Raw genomic sequence first — 21,732 nt, 5'->3', positions numbered from 1 at the left:
CCTGCTTTCTGTATGTTTTTTCATCTTCCAGCACTTATAAGGCCAGTGTTTCAGCAGATTGTCTGCCGGGGTTGGTTTACCCTAGCTCACTCCAGTATTCCCTGGAATAAAATCACAATTTTCCAGGCACTGTGTGTCTAGACAAGATGTCGGCTTGTAAAAGTAAACTCCAACCAGGAGGTGGCACTACTGCAAAATTAATGCTGAGTTAAAAACACCAGGCACTGAACTGATTTTGACTTAGGTTTCCTAGGATTTATACTCACATGCAAAAGAACATGTGATCAAAGTTTATATGGATCAAAGTTTATATGGATAAAAGAATTGGGATATTTGGTACTTCTGTTAGGGAGAATTATAAATTATAATTATAAAATTGAATACATATTTTTAAAGTTTGTTAGTGTGCTTTCTTACGTCAATTTGCAGTTTAATTTCAGCTATAGCCAATTTTCAGTTGTAAATAGTAAAGCCATTTAAGCAAACTAGTAAACACTTTCTAGTGCTTACCATGAGTAATAGTTGTATACATTTTATACAAACATGTTTAATCTTTGCAGCATCCCTAAGAGGTTGGTATTACTATACCAGCATTCTTATTTATTAGGAAACTGAGGCACAAGAGAAGTCAAGTCACTGGTCCAAGGTCACAGAGCCAGTAAGCAAACTGCCAGGGTTCAAACCCACATATTCTGGCTCCACTCCATGCCCTTAACCACTACACTGTGCTACCTCAAAGTTAGAAGAGACCATAAAGATCAACATGTCCCACCTTAAGTGAAGTAAAAACCTTCCTTAGCCTGACAGGGTAGCTGAGGAGTTAATCTCAAGGCCAAAGCACCTTCACCCACCTCCTCCACCTGGGCAGTTCTGTAAGAGCAAGTATAACAAGAGTAGGGGAGTGAGAGTCCTGAAAGACAATGCTTAAGTGAAATATCAATATTTAGGATTTTAGAATTAGAGTAGTTCTGGGTGATGACCATAGGAGTATTTTGTTTAATATAATGAAAAAGAATGTTTTTGGGACATTAAGGAACTGTGAAGCATAGACAATGGCTATTAATCTTTCTTAAGTCATGACACTCTTTGAGAACAATGAAGTTTTAAGAAAATGAGCACACACAAAATTCACATAGAAGTAGGAGACATTCACCGAGCTCAGCATAAGGATTCCCATCCACTAGGACATTGTACATCCTCTCAGAGAAGAGTGATATTTGGTATGCAATCTATAATACAAAGTCATTGGCAAATATAGGGTAGTAAATAGGGAATGAGCTAATGGTTGGAATGAACAGAGTCATGTAAAACTACAAAGCATAATTTTCGAAGGAGAAGTTTGGCGGTGACCAATGTATCAAGTAAGGATATACGCAGCCTTCACCTAGATAAGTGGTGCATAATGCCAAATGAATAGTAAAAGATTTATTCAAATCAACACAAATTTGTTTTTATTGTGGTAACAAATAACATAAGTTTCTGTTTCGATCATTTATAAGTACACAATTCGGGGGCATTAATTGCATTCACAACGTTGTGCCACCATTCCCACTATTTCCAAAACTTTTCCATCACCCTAGACAAAAACCCATTATACAATAACTCCCCATTCTCCCTTCCCTGAACACTGGTAACTGCTAATCTACTTTCTGTCTCAATGTAGTTACCTATTCTGGATATTTCATACAAGTGAAATCATATGATGTTTGTCCTTTTGTGCCTGGAGTATTTCACTCAACACGATGTCTTCAAAGTTCATCTGTTTTGTGGCATGTATCAGAACTTCATTCATTTTATAGCTGAATGGTGTTCCTTGTATGTATATACCACAATTTATATATTCATCAATGGATGTATATGTCTGGGTTGTTTCTACCTCTTGGCTATTGCCAGTAATGCTGCTATAACATTGGTGTACAAACATCAATTTAAGTCCATTTTCAGGAGTGGAATTGCTAAGAGTAGAATTGCTGGGTCATCTGGTAATTCTGTTTAAACTTTCTGAGGAACCACCAAACTTTTCCTCAGCGACTGTAACATTTTCCATTCCCACCAGCACTGTAGGAAGATTCCAAATTTCTTTACATCCTCTTCAATACTTAATTTCCACTGTTTTATTTTTTATTATAGCTATCCAAGTAGGTGTGAAGCAGTATTCCATTGTTGTTTTCATTTCCTTCATGACTAGTAACATTGAGCATCTTGTCCATTTGTATATCTTCTTTGGAGAAATGCCAGCACTAATTTTTTATGAGCTGTTTTGTGAGAATATAAATGACCTCCATAAATTAAAAACAGATGATTAAGGGTGTACTCCAGGGAATAACAAGTTTTTACAAGTAAACCAAATTGTGCCCCTCAAGATGGAACACTGCTGAGAATAACTCTTTAAAAAGGCCTTGGGTGAGAACCCTTACTGGCTATTTTCGATCAAGTGCCCCACTCTATCTGCTGATGTATATGTTAGTATCTGCAAATGTCCTTTGGGCTTGAAATTATTTCAAAAGCTGGCCACCCAGTTATTTTGGTAAAGTGATCTAATTATACTCATTTTGTTTACATATTCATTTCTAGTTGGCTGATGAACATTTTCTTTCCACTTGTTCTGGTTTTCAGAATTCAAGCCTTAAAAATGTTCCTGTATTTTGACCAAGAATTTCCTATTCTAGGAACTTTTCTAAAAAAATAATCAGGGATGCAATCAAAACTTTCACTGTAAGGATGTTCATTATAATATTACTTATAAAAACAAAAAGTTAGAAACAATTTAAATATTCAACAATTAAATGGTTCAATAAATTCTGGTATATCCATTGAACCATATAATCAATATAAATCATGTTCATAAATAAGTTTTTACATCTCAGAAAATACGTGTTAATATAAGTTTAAGTGGAAAGTTCGTATATGAAATTCAAATATGAAAACAGTATAATTTTGTAAAACAAAGCTTAAAATATTATCATTGATCACTATGTTTGGGCAGTGGAATTAGGGTGCTTTTAATTTTTCTTCTAAATTTTTCAGTATTTTCCATGTTTTCAAAAATGAACATGCAGTGCAGATTTATCCAGGAAAAACATTTATTTTTTAAATGAAATAGGATTGTTATGTTGATATTAATACTTCAAGATGTGCTAATATCTACTGAGTACTCAGATACGGTTAGATACACAGTATATATAAGCAGCAGTGATATTCCTATTAGCTCACTTAACAAGCTTACATTAAATTGATTCATAGAAACTTGGATCCTACCATTATGCATGTATTCATTAAAATGATATGATAATCTGTGGAAAAAATACTTATTATCAAAATCTTACATATACAATGCTCCCAAGTAGAGATCAAGAATATGTGAGCCATTTCAGTATTTAGACAGTAAGTACGTAAGAAGACAGGTGGTCAATAGTTCATCTTATACTATGGCATCTTATACTGTTTTAGCAAGGACAGTGTGCAGTCTCTTTATTGTATTACAAGTATTTTTATAATATTATGTACAAAAATAAAGATGATTTCTCTGCATTCTTACAAGCAACTTGTTTTACAGATTTCCCCCAAGTCTACTCTTAACTGTGCTGACATAGTTTTTTGAAATGGTCTCAAAGCACTTACTAAAACATATTTACCACTTTTCTGGGGACTAAATCAAATACTGGCAACATGCTACCTATCTCTTGGGAATGAACCACCAAAAAGAACAGTTGTTATATCCATGTGGCCAACAATCACAGGCAGGCATTTCCTTCTTTTCCTCAGAGCTGTAGGGGTTTTCCTCTCTGTCTTCAGCTTACACGCGCGCACACGCAGACAAGGTCCACACTGCTCCTGTGCAAGGTGGACTGTGAGGGGAAGGAAATGATGAGACACGGCGTGTCTTCCACAGCGATGCTACACCCCCCTCCCCCAGAAGGCACGTGTGCCATCATCAGTACATCACATCTTCACCCCACATCACATCCCCTCCCCATCCTCTGCCCCACTTCCACACAGCAATGAAAAATAACAAAGAAACTAGATCTGGGTTCCTCTGAAATGCAGGTGAACTTCACTTCAGTTCTCTGCTACCAACAATCTACCTTCAGCATCTGGATGAACTGGTTATCAAGTCTGACATTAAAGAAAGGAGAGGGGACAAAACAGATCTTTCCTTATATCCTCTCTGAATCAGAATAGCTCTAAAAGGTTGAAGTTTTTATTTCAGCAAATGGGAAATAGGGGGAAAGTTTTCAGTCTGCATTATGTTCATTGTTCTGAGAAGCAGAGAGCTAGCAGAGGAAACGGAAATAAAAAGTTAACCCCCAGAACTTTCAGGGAACAGGAGAGAAGTTGAGAAGTTCCTAGCAGCCTGGCTAGTTGGAGGTTCAGGCCAGCTTCACACACTGGCCCCAGCACCATGCAATTTTCTGGAGCCTCTAGACTTTTGTCTCATATTCTTGCTTACCCTCTTTCCCGATACAAAACCCACAACTAGTGGCTTAGAGCTAGACCAGATCTCTCCCATTACTCAGCAAGGGAGAAGAAGGAATCTTACTTTCCTATGATTAAGAGAAATATTGTAGTCATTCAACATACAACCTAACGAGAACTTGGCTACTGCCATATTTCAGTCCAGCATTGACAGAAGTCTTTTAGAATTTAAGATGTTAGGTACTCAATTTACTCATACATTCAATGCCGGTGAGTAACCAGTACCATAATTACATCCATACATTAAGTGCCTTATAGTATCCTGTATCCTAATTATAGTCAGTACCAATGTATTCTCTTAGGTTCCATTCCTCCAAATGCCAGTTGGTATGCTACCAGGCAATGAAGGAATAAAAAGAATTATCTGTAATTTGCTTAAGGAACACTGCTATTCCATAAGTATTTATTAAAACTTGATCTACATTTTTATTATGGGCAAATCATTTTCACACCAAGTAGATATTAAGAAATATACACTGCTGAGAAACAGAGCAAGGAAAAACTTATTTTACAAGTTCTTTACTTGGCCGTCTTTCCCCTTATAACCAATTTTTGGAGGAATTTATATAGCTACTGCTTAGTTTTTTGGTAGGAATACCGAACATTCTAAACATTGTATAGGTTCTTTACAGGTATAATATTTTGTTTGAGGATCAAAGTTTTTGGTGGGCTCTACATTTCTCATTGAGGATAGTATTTTTTAGTTTCTCAGCTGCTAAAAAAAATACCATATATGAATTAGCATTAACAACAGGAATTTATTTGCTCACAGGTTAGGAGAAGCCCCAAATTGAGGCAGCAGGTAAGGAGATACTTTCTCCATGAAGACTATGTGACATTCTGAGGCTGGCTGCTGGGAACCTTGGGGTTTCTTGGCTTTTCTGTCACATAGCCATGTCCACTTCTTTCTCTTCCAGGTTCCTGTGGACTTCCTCCTTCTCCGTCACCTTCACCTTATGAGGACTTCAGTAATCTGGATTAAGACCCACTTTAGGGGAAGCGGACTTGGCCCAGTGGTTAGGGCGTCCGTCTACCACAGGGGAGATCCACGATTCAAACCCCGGGCCTCCTTGACCCGTGTGGAGCTGGCCCATGCGCAGCGCTGATGCGCGCCAAGGAGTACCCTCCCGTGCAGGGGTGTCCCCCGCGTAGGGGAGCCCCACGCGCAAGGAGTGCGCCCCGTAGGGAGAGGCACCCAGCGCGAAAGAAGGTGCAGCCTGCCTAGGAGTGGCGCCGCCCAGAGAGCTGACGCAACAAGATGACTCAATAAAAAGAGACACAGATTCCCATGCCCCTGACAACAGAAGCGGACAAAGAAACAAGACGCAGCAAACAGACACAGACAACCAGGGTAGGAAGTGGAGGGGAGATAAATAAATAAATCTTAAAAAAAAAAAAACAAAAAAACCACCGTAGTCAGTTTGCCATATCCTAAACAAAAATAACATCTTCAAAAGACCCTATTTAGAATGGGTTCATACCCACAGGGACATGGATTAAGAACATGTCTAAATTGGAGGATATATTTCAACCTACCACAACTGCTACATTCTTTACCTCTCTTGTTCAATTCAGAATACTAGAGATCACCACTGGGACTTGCCCTTATTTGGAATCCTAGGCCTAGGATGCTTTTTGGCATGTCAAACTTGGGCAGACAAGTTGGCCATGCAGGTGCTACAAATAACCATGGTTAGGCAGGTCCAAGTCTGAGCTCATAGCATTTGCTTGAGCTGAATCATCTTCAGACCCAAGACTATCTGAGCTGCTTCCTGAAGTGAAGCAACAGAAAGAAGGAACTACACCTTGAATGATTCCCCATTACTCCATGACCATGTGGGTGTTTAATATATTTGTTATAGTAATTGTGATTTACTGTCATAGAATTCAGTGGGTGTATGTTTTTGCTGATTAATATATATCAAGAATTGGGTTGAACCACAATAAATGTCATGTGCCTTATTCTAGCTAAGGCCCTTCTGATTAAGTAAAGGAAAATTCTAAAGAATAACAAATAAGAGTTTTTAATAAAAGGATACAGGGAGTCACACCTCAATCCAAAATCAGAATCTCAATGAGACTGGGCTTTTCTGAGAATAGCACTCTAGAATAGTTCTGGATTAAAGATGGCTCTGAGGCCCCCAGCAGGAGGCTCTGAGATTCCACCATTCATGAATCCTCATTCTAAGCCTCCAATGCACACATCTCTGCTTCTTTCTGGTTGCCTCCTGTCAAGAGTCCACTTCTGGTCCAATCATCTACGGACAAAAAATAGAGGGGTTATAGCCTTCCTGTCCACTTAGCAGCTACTGAGGCATGCATATTAAATTCTAATTATGACTGTCACTCTTGTTTCATTTGGTACTATTTTGCTTTATATATTTTGACACCATTATTTGGTTCATGCTAATTTAGAACCATTACAAATTTTTTTATTAAGTACCCATTTTTATCTCTATTTGTGCTTTTCGCCCTAGTTTACCTTAATATTACTACCTTAACAACTTATATTACCTTAATATTAATAACTTTACCAGCTTTCTTTTGGTTAAAGTTTGCATGGCAAATCTTCTTCTACCACATTTTCAATGGTTACATGTATCCTTGACTTATCACAATCTGAGTTGATTTTTATATCCTTCCCAAACAAGAAAAACAACTTAAGAATATTTTAATTCCATTTATCTCCCTCCCAAATTACTTGCCATTGCTCTAAGGTATTTTAACTCTCGGAGTATTTTAAATCTCATACTACGTTAATTTTATTATTTCCTTAGTATTTAAATTTACCCACATATTTACCATTTTCTTTGCTCTTCATTTATTGTTGCATTTTCAACATTATACCTGGATCACTTTTCTTTGACCTAAGGAACATCATTTAACACTTTTTTGCTACTCTCCTAGTGACACATTCTCTCAGCTTTTGTTTCTGAAAATGTCTTTAACCTCATCTTCATTCATTAGCTGCAGAATTCTGTGTCAGGAATTATTTTCTTTCAACATTGGTGAGAAATCTTCCCACTCTCTTCTGATTTTGTTTCTTTTGAGGATTCAGTTGCCAGTCATTCTTGCTCCTTGAGAGTAATCTTTTACTCCTGAGTACTTTTTATCTTCTCTTTTCTGTAGTTTTACTATGAAGCACTTAGATGTGCATTTCTTTTTATTTACCCTGCTTTGCGTTTATAGGACTTCTTGAATATATGGTTTGATGCTTTTCATCACTTTTGGAAAATTCTTACAAGTTATCTCTACAAATACTGCTTTTTATTGCATTTGCTTTCATTTACTAAAATCCTGTTAGAACTTCTGTTACTTCCATGACTCTTTTTCTTTCTACAGTATTTTCCATAATGCTCTGTCTAGGTATTCTCAAATATTTTCATCTGACCTGTCAGTGCAATAATGCTTTCCAGCTGTATCAAATTTGCTATTAAACTTTCTCAATGAGTTCTTAATTTTGGTTGGTGTATTTCTTTGTTCTAGAATTTCTATTTATTTTCCAAATCTGCTTCTTTTGTACTTTCTAGTTCTTTGTCAAAATTCTCAATCTTAACTTTATCCTCTTGAATGTAGTGAACACAGATATTTTAAAGTCTTTTGCTTCTGCCAGACACCAGAGAGAACTAGCAGAGTGTGTCTCAACCTTGACCACCCATTAGAATGACCTGGGGAGAGTGAAAACATCTCAATACCCAGGATGAACCCCAGACCAATTAAATCAGAATCTCTGGGAATGGGTCCAAACAATATTTTTAAAGTTCTCCAAGTTATTCAGATGGGCAGCCAAACTTGAAAACCACTGCCTTAATCCAAATTCAGATATTTATAATATGTATATATATAATATAATTGGGGTTGCTCCTGAGAGGGCTGGGCTGAGTCTACGTTCAGTTATTTCCTATTTCTAGGGTACAGTGCTTTGTGAGCCCTATTGAAAACATGGGCAGTTTACCATTACTTCCCCCAGTCTTGGCAGGCTCTGGACTTCAACTTTTGTAATCTTAGCCCTGGGAGGCTGTATTTAAAAAAAAAAAAAAAAGAACAACTCAGCCTCTTAGCAACATCTCTAGGAATTGGCAAAAGCCCTGAAAGGAAAAGCTCTTCCAAACGTTAGGCTCACAACTCTCAATTTAAGTCTTCTATAGAAATTCTTCACTGCACTGTTAGCTTTCTGCATCTTCAAGCAGGTAATCTGTAAGACATTTTCTGTATGCTGTCCATTTTTTCGGTCCTCATTAGGAGACTTGCTCCAAATCGCCCAGTTTACCATTTTATTACTGGAGGCTTAAGTATTTAGAACTTATTGTGTCGTATCACTTACTTTGGTTTGGAGGTAGAAAGAATAGAAAGGAGCTGAATAGCAAGGATATTTAAAAGGATTTAGTCATAGAAGTTTCAAGGCTAAAAATACATATGAATGATTGATGTTGGTATAGTGGATATTTTTCACTATTTGTGGCTTCCTGACTTATTTTCAACATTTCAATATTTCCTATGTTTATAGAATTTTCCACATATTGACAGTTCTGCCTCTCTATGTAGAAAACCAGAAATAAAAAGCTAGAACTCAGTTTCCCAGACCCCTTTACAGTTAAGCATAGGGAAGTAACTTAAGTCTTGCCAATCAGACCACACATTTCAATTTGAACTTGAGAAGAGGCTAGGAAGCTGGTATATTAGTTTAAAATGGTAATAAATGCTTTTTGACTTTAGGGAACAGCAGCACCTAACCCTCAGTTTTTTTGTAAGCTCTGGTGTCTAAATCTAATATTGGTGGCTTCTGAGAAGCAGACACCAAGATGGGATTAAATGTGGAAGGATTCTATTAGGGGAAATGCTTGTGTGGTCAGAAAAGACTGGAAAGCCATAAAATCAGCCATAAGTCTGGCCATGAGTAAAAAAAAGAGAGGCAAAGAAGGTTGTGTGAAAGATCCTAGACTGCCATGCAGTCTAGGGAAGGTTTGACAAAGCTACTGGGTTATCCTTGAGCCAAAGGCTCAAAGAGTTGCCCATCTCACAGGCATGGTTCTGCTTCATAATTTCTATTTCACTGTCTTCGGCTGGGTGCTGCCCAGGAGAGGAGTGGCTTCGGTGTCAATGTAGGATTTCTAAGTCTGGCAAATGGGACTTGTTGAATGCTTACACAATCTCTACACAGTATCGGATAATTGATTTAAAATATTTTCTAAATGCTATGGTGCAAAAATTGTTGCAAAGGTGATTCACAGGCAAGGTATACATCAAAATTATTTCCTTTCACCCCACCTATGCATTAGCTTGTAGTCACAAATGGGGCAGGTGATAAGAAAAGGTGGGCATCAAGGATATATGACTCAGCACTTCCTGCTTTGATAAATGCAGTATGGGTGAGGTTTTTATGTCCAGCTTATTATTTTACCCTAAATAGAGTGACTGATGCCCTGGTTGCCTGACCTTGTTTTCTTTCTTTCCTCCCCTTCTTCTTTCTCCCATTTCTAAGCACTTGTTTTATTTATCTTTATTAGGGGTTCTTAACCTTTTTGTTCCACGGATCCCTCTGCCAGTCAGGTGAAAACCATGGGCCCTTTCTCAGAATGTAATGGCAGATAGTTTTATGACACTCAACTAGCATCGGGTCTAACAACCACTATAATTTCAAAGTATGGATGAGTGTAAGCAATTTTTTGAGATATGCAACTGTTATATGATATGAAATGAATAATACTGTAATTTATTGCATACATTCATAAGTGAAGGAAATGCTACAGTTCAGGTAGAGGTCAGAGAAAATAGATAGTAAGTTGATTTTTTTCAATTCAAGCTCATGGACCCCCTGACATCCTGGTTAAGAACCCCTGATCTATACCTTGTTTCCTCCAAGAATTCGCTAATTGTTTCCTTCTGATATCCAATGAACTGCTAAGTTGGATAAAACTGACTTCCTGGTTGCTAAAACAAACGCCATGTAATAGGTTAGCCTAAACAACTGGAATTTATTGGCTCAGGTTTGAGGCTATGAGAAGCCCAAAACCAAGCATCAAGATGATACTTCATTCCAGATGATGGTGGCATTCTGGAGCCAGCTATTGGCAAGGCTTGGTCCTTAGCTTTTCTGTCACATGGCAATATAAATGCCAGCCTCTCCTGGCTTCTCTTGAGTCCTGTTTATGATCACCTTCTGGCTGTTCCCTCCAGTCTTCAATGTGTCTGAACTTCAGTTTGCCTATAAAGGACTCTAGTAATAGAATTAAGACCCATCCTGATTCAGTTGAGCCACACCGTAAATGAAGTAACCTCAGGAAAAAAAAAGGTCCTATTTACAGGGGTTCACACCCACAGGAATACACTAAGTTTAAGAATATGTTTTTCTGGGATACATAGCTCTAAGCCACCACAATCCCCCTAGGCTGAGAAGGTCATTACATCAAGGGAAGAGGTATAAACAAATATAATGTGTAGCTGTAGCATACTATGCTTGAAGACAGTGAGTAAATGACTATATTGGTTATACAGAACAGTGCTCTTCAACTGTGGTACAAAGTCACAAATAATCTCAAGACAATCACTTTTGAGACAATCTAATTCCATATCTGCTCTATTATAAACTAACCTGACTATGGCCTATGTTGACAGATACATCCATTCTCCCTTGAATCTTCTACTGTACAACTAGATCTCCATTTCATAGAAGACAGACATATCCAATGCACCCCAAATCTTGCTGTTGTACACCATCTGCAAGTATAATAGGGCACCAAAAAAAAGGACGATTTGAAATACTATTAATAAAACCCTCTTTAATCAAAGTCTAATGGTTGATCTAATGAATATCCTTAAAAGCTCCTTAAAAACAAGTTTACTTTTTGTTCTACAATTTTTAATCAAACCGTAAGGTTTACTCATGTTGTTTTGATCAACTTTATAGTGGAAAGGCAGATTAATCCAAAAGAAAAATTTTAATACTTTGATCCTAGGAAACTATTTTTAATTAAAGGTAAATATTGATTAAACATATTTTTGTTGCAGATGATAAAGTGATCAATAACTTTCCATTGTAAATGTAAATTGTTAGGGTAAAATTCTTTCGGTGAAGTAAAATGGAAAAGTTGCAACAATAAAGTAATGTAAAATGTCCAACTGATTTTAAAGTGGAACATGTTCAAGTATTTTTTAAATAGTGTTAGGTATCAAAGAGCTATAATGGTTACATTCAACTGGATATGTTTAAATGAGTGACAGAAGCTTCATACAGTAAATGACAGAAGTTGAATACTTTTTGTCTTAAATTTGTGATGAAATATTTCAGATATCATCTAAAAACATATATTATTCTCTAAAACATTTTTATAGCTTACATAAGCAGAAAAATTTTGAAGATTGTTATATGAGTCTAATAAAACGTCTGCACATTGGTCTCATAATAAACAGATCATTCTCCATTCTTTCATTGGGTGCTTACTCTGGCAGGGGAGCATGATTTGTTGTAGTAAAAAATATTCTGGACATCTAGTTTTTCATTAATTTGTTTTGAACCAATGGCAGTCAGTTCATCTGTCTAGCTGTTTCCTCATCTACAAAATGAGGTGTTTGGACTACAGTTCATTTGAAACTGGGAGTCATTCCATTTTGTTAATATAAACCCTATAGTGAATGTCCTTTGAGAGTTCGTCATTCTTTTTCCCTTCCTGTTGAAGTAATCTGAAGTTCTTTTCTAGAGCTAATGTAAACAGTTGGGTATAGAAAGGGAAACAACTTTTCTCTTTGTGCTCTCCACTTAAGAGAAAATGCTTCTCTAAGCCATATAGCATGAATAAATGGTCAAATCAACTGTTGACAGCATTGCGTAGCCATTAAAATAATTTTTGAGACTTTGTGGCAAGACCTCATAAATCCTGTGGTATACACACAGTGTTTCTCTTTACACCAGGCATTCTTAACTTGGGGTTCATGAACAGAATTCAAGCAATTCAAACCATGTGCAGGAAAAAATATATATTTATTTTCACTGAACACCTAATTTAGTATTTCCTTCAATTATAGATGTTACTCTGCCACTAACAGAATTTAGCTTATCATATTAACAGTTAACGCAGATATCTCAAAATGTAACTTAAGTTTTTCAGACTTTAAAATTATAGTCGTTTATTAGACTTGCTACTGTTATTTAATGCAAAAAGCAGTGCACATATAACTATGCACACATGTAAAACTATATAACAAAGTTGGTCAATATTTTTCGTAACTGTATTTAACCTAATTTATTTCCTTTGTAATCCTATATATTTCATTTTATGCATTTAAAACATTGCTCTGAGAAGGGGTCCGTAGGACTCACATATTGCCAAAGAAGTCTCTAAAACAAAAAGTGGCTAATAACTCCTACATAAACACAGATATTTAACATCATTAAAGCACTAGTGCAGCATAAGACATTTGGGAGCCATCACTGTGAATCTTAAGAACAGCAAAGTATGATTCTAAAATTGCCTTCATAATTTGTGGGGCTGGGAAACTGAGCTATGAGCCCTTAGGAGCTATCAGTTGGAACTTCAACTTTTTAAAAAAAATGTTTTTCAGTAATCGCGGAAGCTAAGTGTAAGCAATGAGGTTAGGAGGAGCCTATTCTAGTTTGGAGCTTTGTGTCTGGCTACAAATAATGGCCAAAAACCCAATTCCTGTAGACTGAAACTTGGCTATCCCCACCCAAATTATCCCCCCACCTCACCCCCGCTCAAAGAAGCACAAACCACACTCTCAGAGAAAAAAACAAAACTCTATACTGAGTTAGAGAGCTCTTTCAAAATTTACGTCAGAGATTTTCGCCGCTATACTAGGTTCCTAGGCACTAAACGTGCATTATAGGCTCCATTTCTTCCACGCAGCACAACTGGACCGGGGGTTCTGGAGTAGCTGCACCTAAAAGTTTCGTCCACAACCTCAAGTCTGAAAATCATCACTTGCCCCACGGGACGGTTCCCGCTACACCTGGCTGAAGGTCCATTTCTTTCCTCGTCTCCCCGGGAGTGTTTCGCTCCGGGACACAGGTATCCTTTGCTTGGAGGTCAGCCCATTCCTAAAAGATCCCAAATTTGGATTTCTTTAAGACCCCGAGTTCGAGAACCGAACCCTCTAATAATTTTTTCAGTTTTTGCTTCCTTCTCTGAGGCCTGGACAATACTTCGGCCTAACTCCGGAGTGCGGCGCGGCTAGTTGACGTAGCAATACGTGATTGGCCTTCCAGCCGCGCCACCGCCCTTTCAGTGGCTGCCTCGCAACTCTCCGCGCGCGACTCCACCTGAAAGGATGGGATTGGTGGAAGGTGGGGCCGGCCCCGCGCCCCCAGCCCCGCCTCCTTCTCCGCGATTGCTTGTGTGTCCCCGCGCTGCTCTTCCGCGCGCAGCCTGGCAGTTTGCCTCTTCCTCGTCCTCCAGCCTGCTTCCATGGCCACCGCTGTGACCGAGGAGCCCTTCCCTTTTCACGGTCTCCTCCCGAAAAAAGAGACCGGGGCCGCCTCCTTTCTCTGCCGGTACCCGGAGTATGACGGACGGGGGGTGCTTATCGCAGTTCTGGACACGGGGGTCGATCCCGGAGCTCCGGGGATGCAGGTGAGACAGCTTCAGAGGGCCCGGGACGCGGGGGCGCAGGCGGTCAGGGACATGAGAGGGACAGGGACGCATCCTCGGAGCTCGGCAGGCCGAAGCCCCGCTCTGAGGTGCAGCTGAGCACTGTGCAGCGCGGAGGAGGCATACCCGGGCACACACCGAGACGTGGAAGGGACTAGAGCCCTCGAAGGGGACCCGGCGGCGTGGATGGGCAAGGGGCCCGGAGCCGGGGCTGGGCCCTGTTCCTGACCCAGACAAAAGCAGCGTGCCTGGCGCGGCTGGTTTGGAGAGCCTGAGTCCGCCTTTCGCCCCAAGAAAGTCCTTTCGTGCTTAGGCATTGCCAGGCCGGAGACCCCGGGGCTCCTTTCCACCACCACTGCCTTTCTCCTCTGCAGGTCCCTCGCGTCTTGACCACCGGTCCTTGCCTGCAGTTTTCAAAGTAGAATTTTAAACTTTTCAAAATAATTTTCTGGTTGCGGAGGACATACACTTGGGGCAAATGACGTATCAACTTAGTGTTTATTGTTGTGGTTCCGGAGATTTGATTTGGGGAAAAATTGCCTTCAAACACGAAAGCCGGGTTTCAAAGAAGATAACTCAGTCAACTTCCGGAATTGTTTCCTATGGTAGTTTTATGTATTCTGTTTTTAAACTATCGATCTTCTGTAACATATTTGTTTAAAGTCATTGACTCTCATACCGTACGTCTTCCTTTTCCTTAAGAAGAATCTAATTTTTTTTTTTTTGCGAACTTTTCAGACTGTAAAATTAGGCGTGTTTTTTTAAACCTCAGAACGTAAGACAACATACTTTAATTTCGGTTTTTAAAAATTATTTAATTTTGTTTTAGACAACTTTGAAATGTTTAGATTAAGATTCCATAGCGAAAGGTAATATATGTCTCTTGGTTAAAGGCATTCTGCCTAAAGTTTTTGAAGTCTGGCATTTGTAAATTTAGCCTTTAACCAAAATCCAGTAATGAACAAAAACTTCACTTTTGTTCCAGTTTTGTCTCCCTTATTAATCCTTCTGTATGTTGGTCTCTTCCCTATGTATTTATCAGTCCTCCCTGTATATCTTAACCATCTCCTCTCACCCCCCATTTCTACAAAACAATTGTCTTCCTCCTCCCCTCACCACTCTGAACCCTTTATTTGTGCTCTCTCATAATTGGGGGTAGCACTTTGGAGGTTAGGAAGTGAGGCAGGAGGGAAAAAGGAAAGCCAGTTTGAACAACCGCTCTATAGAAATCCTCTGGGAATCTTGCTTCCTTATGTTAATTCTTCAGTAGTATCCTGGCAGACAGCAGACCTTATTATGGTGGCCCTGCAGGGCATCTAGGGTGAATTAGAGGAGCAGGTGATGAATTCTTACCTGGTAACTACAGTATCTATGTTGTATTAAATTCTTAAAATTTATACAGTGACAATTATTACTTCATTGAATATTTATTACAGAGTAGTAATGATTTCCAACCTGCTGTGTATGTTTACTTTTCAAAGGGATAAAAGTGGGAGGAGAGGGAAGCAATTGTGACTCAATCAGTTGGGCTCTGTCTACCATATAGGAGGCCCTGGGTTCATGTCCCAGGGCCTGGTGAATGCAGGCTCTCCTGCATGCTGCGGGTGCCCCAGAGTGCGGCCTGGCCCGCAAGCGCTGCGGATAGCCAGCTCAGTAAAGTGACGCAACAAAAAGGGAGACAAGCAAAATCACAGAAGAGCGCGCTACGAATGGGCACAGAGAGCAGACAGCAAGCAAGCCACAAGGGAAGGGGGAGAATAAATAAATAGAGACACAGAAGAACACAGAGGGAATGGACACAGAGAGCAGACAGCGAGCAAAAAGCCTCAAGGTGGAGGATTAAAAAAAAAGTGGGAGAACAGCTGGGATAAGTTGTTTACTGGTTCTTTTGTCAGGAGGATCAGGAAAGTTTAGAGAGTACTGTCTTTTGTTGAAGAAAAAAATTATTTTGTAGAATTTCCCAGATCTGCTTATCAGATTATTCTGTTACTCCCTGTAAAGTAATGATAATTTTAACCCTGTAGGGTCGCTGTGAAAGTAATTTTAAGAGAGGATTAATTACAGGTGGCTTAAGTGATATTTAGTAGAAGGAGTTTGTTCTGGGTCTTTAATCTGACTATGCAAAAAATAAATATATATTATATACATGCATATTTTAACATAAATGCTTGAGCAGTAAAAATATTGAAATCAAATGAAAATGTAACTCTTCTAATAACTCTGAGGTGTTAATCTATATACATCCAGTTAAATGAACTTCAGTACATTGGCTTGGATTTTTAAAGATTTTTATCTTTTCCTTTAACAAATTTATTTTGTAAATTTATGTATATGTCACTAAGATAAGATGTACAGAAATAGGAAGGAAGGGACAAAATAGGAAGAGGAGAATTGAAATTGTTATTTTGAAAGATAGATGGGATATGAGTAAAGGATTAGAGACACAGTGAAAACTTGCAAGGACACAGTGGATTTTTTCATCCTTTGGTGACTTTCTTGGGCCCATATCTCTTTTGTGTCAGCTTTCTGGGCATGTTTAAAATAAAGAATAGATAGCATGAGATTATATTAATTATATAAAGGATTAAATACTTGCTCAGCAAATATTCGGGTACCTGCCAGGTACTTAATATTATATTAAATAATGTAGTCCAGCAGGCTGTTATTGTTATAAAGATTGAAAAGGGGGAATCATCAATAGCTGGACCAGTCAGACTATGGATGGAATGGGACATGAACTGGATCTGGAAATATATGTGAAATAGCCAGCGGGTCTCCCTGCCACCAGCTTTTCTTCTCTTTGATCTGTATTTCACATTGCCAAAATTAATTTTCTTAAAGCACAAACCTTGTTTTATACTCCTGCTTAAAACAAAACAAAACAAAAACTTTTGGGGCTCCTTATGTGTAAAAATCTAAAAATTTGAACTTTGTTGATAAAGCCCTTCACCATCTTACTCTACCTTCATGCAGATTCAGTTCTTACCTTCTGTCCATATCCACTCCACTCCCCCCACCCTTTACCATGTGCTTCATAATGAACATTTCTTTTCCAGTCACCCAGATGTTGTTTGCCAACACATGCCTTTGCATGTGGTGTTTAATCTGCCTTTAAGCCTTCTGAAATCACCTGTAAAACTACTCCATCTTTTTAAGATCCAGCTGGGTCTTTGAGGTATCAACTGATTTAATTCACCCTCCCAACCCCCCCCACCCCATACATTGGTGTGTATTTGCCAGGCATTGTGCTAGGACCTAGGGGGTCCCAGTGCCCCCTAACAGTTATTTAGTTGGTTTTTTCTCCCTCTTTGTTCTCACAGGAGTTTGTTCATATCCTCCTAATAACACTTAGGATATTTTTAGTATTTCTTTTACACATATTTTTCCTGGTAAGTTAAAATTCTTTTAAATCCTAATCCATTTTGTATGAATTGTGCTTTGAACTTTAACTTTTTATTGAGTGAAAAGAAGTATATATGTGCATAATGTCTAATTTCCTCATAGGGAAAAAAGATTTTGGGAAGATTACAATTAATCTTATAAAAATCTCTTTTTACATTCACCAAATTAAAGGAGTACACTAAGTAAATTGTCAGATATAAATATAATTATTTATACTTATTATGTTTTATATATATATATTATTGGGTACTAAGCAATTAATTTTAATTTTTATTCTCTTTCAGCTAGCCTTCCCTCATTCCCCCAAGCTGAGTGGTTTTCTTCTATGCTTTCATAGAGTGTTCTTACCTCAATTATTTATTCTCTTATATTGAAATTATCTCTACTTATCTGTCTTCCCAACTGAATGATGAGCTTTCCAAAACCAGAGACAGTTTTAGTCATTTTTATGTTCTCAGAGTAACAGTACCATAATAGTATTTGTTTATGAAATCCTTTGCTTATAAGAATATTTTCAGTATCTTCCTCCCCTGAAATTTCAGTTTAATACTCATACATTCATTTTGTTTTGTTGCAGCTAGTTTGCATACTTCCCCTCCCCCTTTTGTTTAGGTCCTGTCTATATTTTAGTGAAATGTTCCCCAACTGTCACCAGCTCTTCCACCTTAATTGTTTCAGTGAAGACACAAAGTAACTTAGATTCTTGGCATTCTGGGGAAAGCTTTGGGCTGTTTCTGTTTTATCCAACAGGCATCGTCCAGTAAGCATTTCTCAGTCTCCCACCCCAATACATAAGGTTTTATTACCTTAGCTGTACTCACAATATCTCTTTGTTCATGCTTTCAGTGCTTTTTTCCCATGTTGACACCATCTCCCTCAAAGATGAGGGATATACTTCCAATGCTATGTCAATTTCTTTCTTCCTCTTCTACTGAAAGTTCCATTGCAAAATTCTGAGGTAGTGGATTTACTTTTTTTAAAAAAACTCCTTCTTCCTAACCATAAAGTCTTAATAATTATTATATTATTATCTCCAGTGGAATGGTTGCCTTTACTTAAAAATAAAGTGAAAAATACATGTAATGTAAGATTTTACATATAAGAATTTTTAATGAGAGAGAGAGTGTGTGTGTGTGTGTGTGTGTATAGGATGGAATTCTTATAAGTAAAGCTTGTGGAAATAGTTAATGGTAAATAAACCATAAAACACTAAATCCCATTAGGTTTTTCCTTTGCTTACATACTGGTAATGAGGTTTCTAATTAGAGCAATCTGTGTCTGAGTTGTAAGTGCTCTCTTGTTATTCTTCATCTCAAGTCATTGAAGTTGTTTATTCGTTAAATGCTAAGATGAAGATTTGTGTTCTTTGTACTACTTTGAATCTTTCAAATTATGTATATATTTTGGAACACATTTTAAAATATATTATTTTCTTGTATTAATACATGATCTAGCTACTTTTAATTTTATAGGAGTGTGTTATCTTCCCTCTTAATTTCCAGTTTTATTTTGGTAGATTTTCTTATGTTTTCTTTCATTATTTTATTTTTTAAGCTACTCAGCCCATCCCTTCAAAATCAGTGTCTTATTTAAATTTTATTCTAATATTAAGATTTGGTTTGATTTTGAGTGATTTTTTAAAATTATGATTTTGAGCCTTCTGAGTATATATATATGTATATATATTAGAGCACTTTTTTTTTTGTTACTAGTATGGACCATACCCCAAGAAATAAATATCCAACTTAAAAATATCAACTGTGCGTAAAAATATCAGCTATGTTTAGGAAGCCTTATGGGCCCCTCAGGAAAGCTATCAGATCTCTGCTCGCCCTATGGCAACATAGTTGGAGTGAGGTTTGGGGTCTCCAGCACTTGTAAAGAAAAAATTATGTGCCTTTGTTTCCAGCAAATAGTTAATTTTTTTTTCTTTCTTTAGGGTATTCCTTAATTACAAAGTTTTGAGGATACTCGAGGAAGTACTTGGTGTTGGGTGTTGGGGGGGAGTGTTGGTCAGAAAGACTTCTATAATCAGATATTAAATCCTATCTTTTAAAAAAGAGTTTGAGTTTTTGAAGTAGAAAAGGGGCCCAAAAGTTTGTATTCTTGTCACACTGGCATTTTTTACATTCCTGCTTCTTTCTTGAGATTAGAGAAGTATATTCTTCTTCTTTTTCTGGGGGGAAAAAAAAGAAGACAAGCCTACTTCCTGCTGGTAGCTAACTACGTATATCTTGAATACTTCAAATTTTCTTTGTGAAGCTAATCCAGAAAGCCCAGAAATTAATTTTCCCACAAAAGCAGCTGTGAAATTATAGTGCTACCCTTAACCTTTAGCAGTTACTTTATGACTCAAATGGACATTCATGGGCTGACCAATAAATCGTACCTTAGGAATATCAGTCTTAATGCTAAGTAATTAATGTCAGATTATTCAATAACTTAATAAATATTTTTTGAGTGCCTAACAGATACTGCTAGGTATTGAGTAAACAGGTAAAAAAGGTAGTCATAGTCCTTGCCCTTATGGAGCCTCTGTTCCAATTGGGAAAGTAAATAAACAAGCAATCATGTAACTATTAATATATGATTACAGATTGGATTAAGTTCTATGAAGGAAACAAGATATTGTAAGAGAATAAGGACTTAAAGAGATCATTGGAGAGGACTTTCTGAAGAGGTGACATTTTGGTAGAAACCTGAAGAATGAAATGGAATCCATGGTATACCTGAAGGAGTAGAGAATTCCAGACAGAAGACCCTGTGCAAAAAGACATGAGGCAGGGAAGAGTTTGGCATGTTCCAGGAACTGAAGGGAGGCCAGTGTAGTTAGACTCATGAGTTACTGGGAGTAGTAGACATCAGATCTTGCAGGACTTTTTATAAATCTGAGTTGACTGAGAATCCAGTGAAAAATTTCAAGCAGAAAATGACATAATACAGTTTGTTTTAAGATTACTCTTGGCGGGGGCTAAGAATGGAATAAACCTGTAAGGAGAAGATAAGTTTAACAGCAAGAGATGATGGTGGTTTGGAAGATTGGGATAATGGTAGTGAAAATCAAGAGAAAAAGGTAGACTCAAACTATTTGGAGAAAGAATTAACAGGACTTCCTGATAGATTTGATGTGAGGAGTAAGCTAGAGTAAAGAATCAGAGAAGGACTTTAAGTTTCTGGCTTGAGCAACTGGTTGTGTGGTGATGCCTGAGATAGCAAAGCCTGGAAGGAAACAGATTTGAAGGGGAATGATAGATTGAACTCTGGACTTCTTAAGTTTGAGGTGCTGGTGTGGCATCCAATCATGAATGTTATTAAACATTTTTCCCTTGAAGTTTTGTACTTGTCTAGCCCAAAGCTTACCTTCGTCAGGTCTTTGCTAATATTAACCACCTTATTAAGGCCACTCTTGACCAGTCTAGTTTAAAGTGAATGCCCCACACAACCTGTCCCCCTTCTCTGCTTAGTTTTTCTCTATAGTAATTATAACAATCTGACATATATTTTATTTATTTCTTCACTGTTTTCCCACTGTATGTAAGATTGTGAGGTCATGGGTTTTTGTGTTTTCATTCCTACTGTATCCCAACACCGAAAACAGAGTATGACCTATAGTAAATGCTCAAAAAATACTTGTAAAATGAATATATCAAACCACTTGCAGAATTCTGTGGTGTTTCCATGACTAAATTTTATTGTTAGTATTTGTCAGGATTTTGGCTTAAAATGAATGTATCTTTTCATTTTCTTGAACCACTTTGACTTTGTAGGAAATTATATATAGAGATAAGGGAGTTAGCATTGCTTTCCTTAAGCATAAAAAACTAAAATGTATAATTCCTATTATATATTTATATATAAAATGTATAATTCTTATATAATTGTTTTTTAATTTTCAGGTTACAACTGATGGAAAACCAAAAATCATTGATATCATTGATACAACGGGAAGTGGTGATGTGAATACTGCTACAGTGGTAGAGCCAAAAGATGGTGAAATTATTGGTCTTTCAGGAAGAGTACTTAAGGTTGGACTTCTTATTTTCTTAGTGAATTCTGTTTTTGTGCTATTGCCTCAAGGCATCTAATGTTTTTACCTTAAATATGGTGGTAGGATGAGTATTATTGCCACATACAAATTATCTCAGAACTTCACAGTTTCAAGCAACAAACATTTATTTTCTCACCATTTCTATGAGTCAAGAATCTTGGTGTGACCTCACTGGGTTCCTCAGGTTCCAGATCTCTCATG

General features: G+C 37.6%; 1 protein-coding gene and 1 long non-coding RNA gene across 6 annotated transcripts in view; one reads left to right on the top strand and one right to left on the bottom strand.

Annotated features, from left to right (window-relative positions):
- Positions 1–1,424: 1,424 nt before the first annotated feature.
- On the bottom strand, positions 1,425–13,673 carry LOC101424003 (uncharacterized). 2 transcript variants are annotated; one of them, XR_011645811.1, is made up of 4 exons: positions 13,420–13,673; positions 11,069–11,193; positions 5,247–6,734; positions 1,425–3,848 (listed from the first exon to the last, which is right to left on the bottom strand). It is a non-coding gene; the product is annotated as an uncharacterized lncRNA (long non-coding RNA). The 2 variants fall into 2 exon arrangements; XR_011645812.1 differs by having other exon boundaries at positions 6,528–6,734; positions 13,420–13,670.
- A 23-nt stretch (positions 13,674–13,696) lies between these two features.
- The window catches only part of TPP2 (tripeptidyl peptidase 2), a 100,678-nt gene continuing 92,642 nt past the window's right edge, over positions 13,697–21,732 (top strand). For all 4 annotated transcript variants that reach the window (XR_011645810.1, XM_004458397.2, XM_004458396.2 and 1 more), the window contains exons 1-2: positions 13,697–14,063; positions 21,380–21,508. Coding sequence is in view for 3 of the 4 variants with exons in the window: in XM_004458397.2 (XP_004458454.1) it covers positions 13,899–14,063; positions 21,380–21,508 (294 nt within the window). In the remaining variant the exon portion in view is untranslated. The remainder of the gene's footprint in view (positions 14,064–21,379; positions 21,509–21,732) is intronic.

Source organism: Dasypus novemcinctus, chromosome 15 (genome assembly GCF_030445035.2).
Source record: "Dasypus novemcinctus isolate mDasNov1 chromosome 15, mDasNov1.1.hap2, whole genome shotgun sequence".
Classification (NCBI taxonomy): Eukaryota; Metazoa; Chordata; class Mammalia; order Cingulata; family Dasypodidae; genus Dasypus; species Dasypus novemcinctus.
This window is presented reverse-complemented; position numbering and strand designations above follow the sequence as displayed.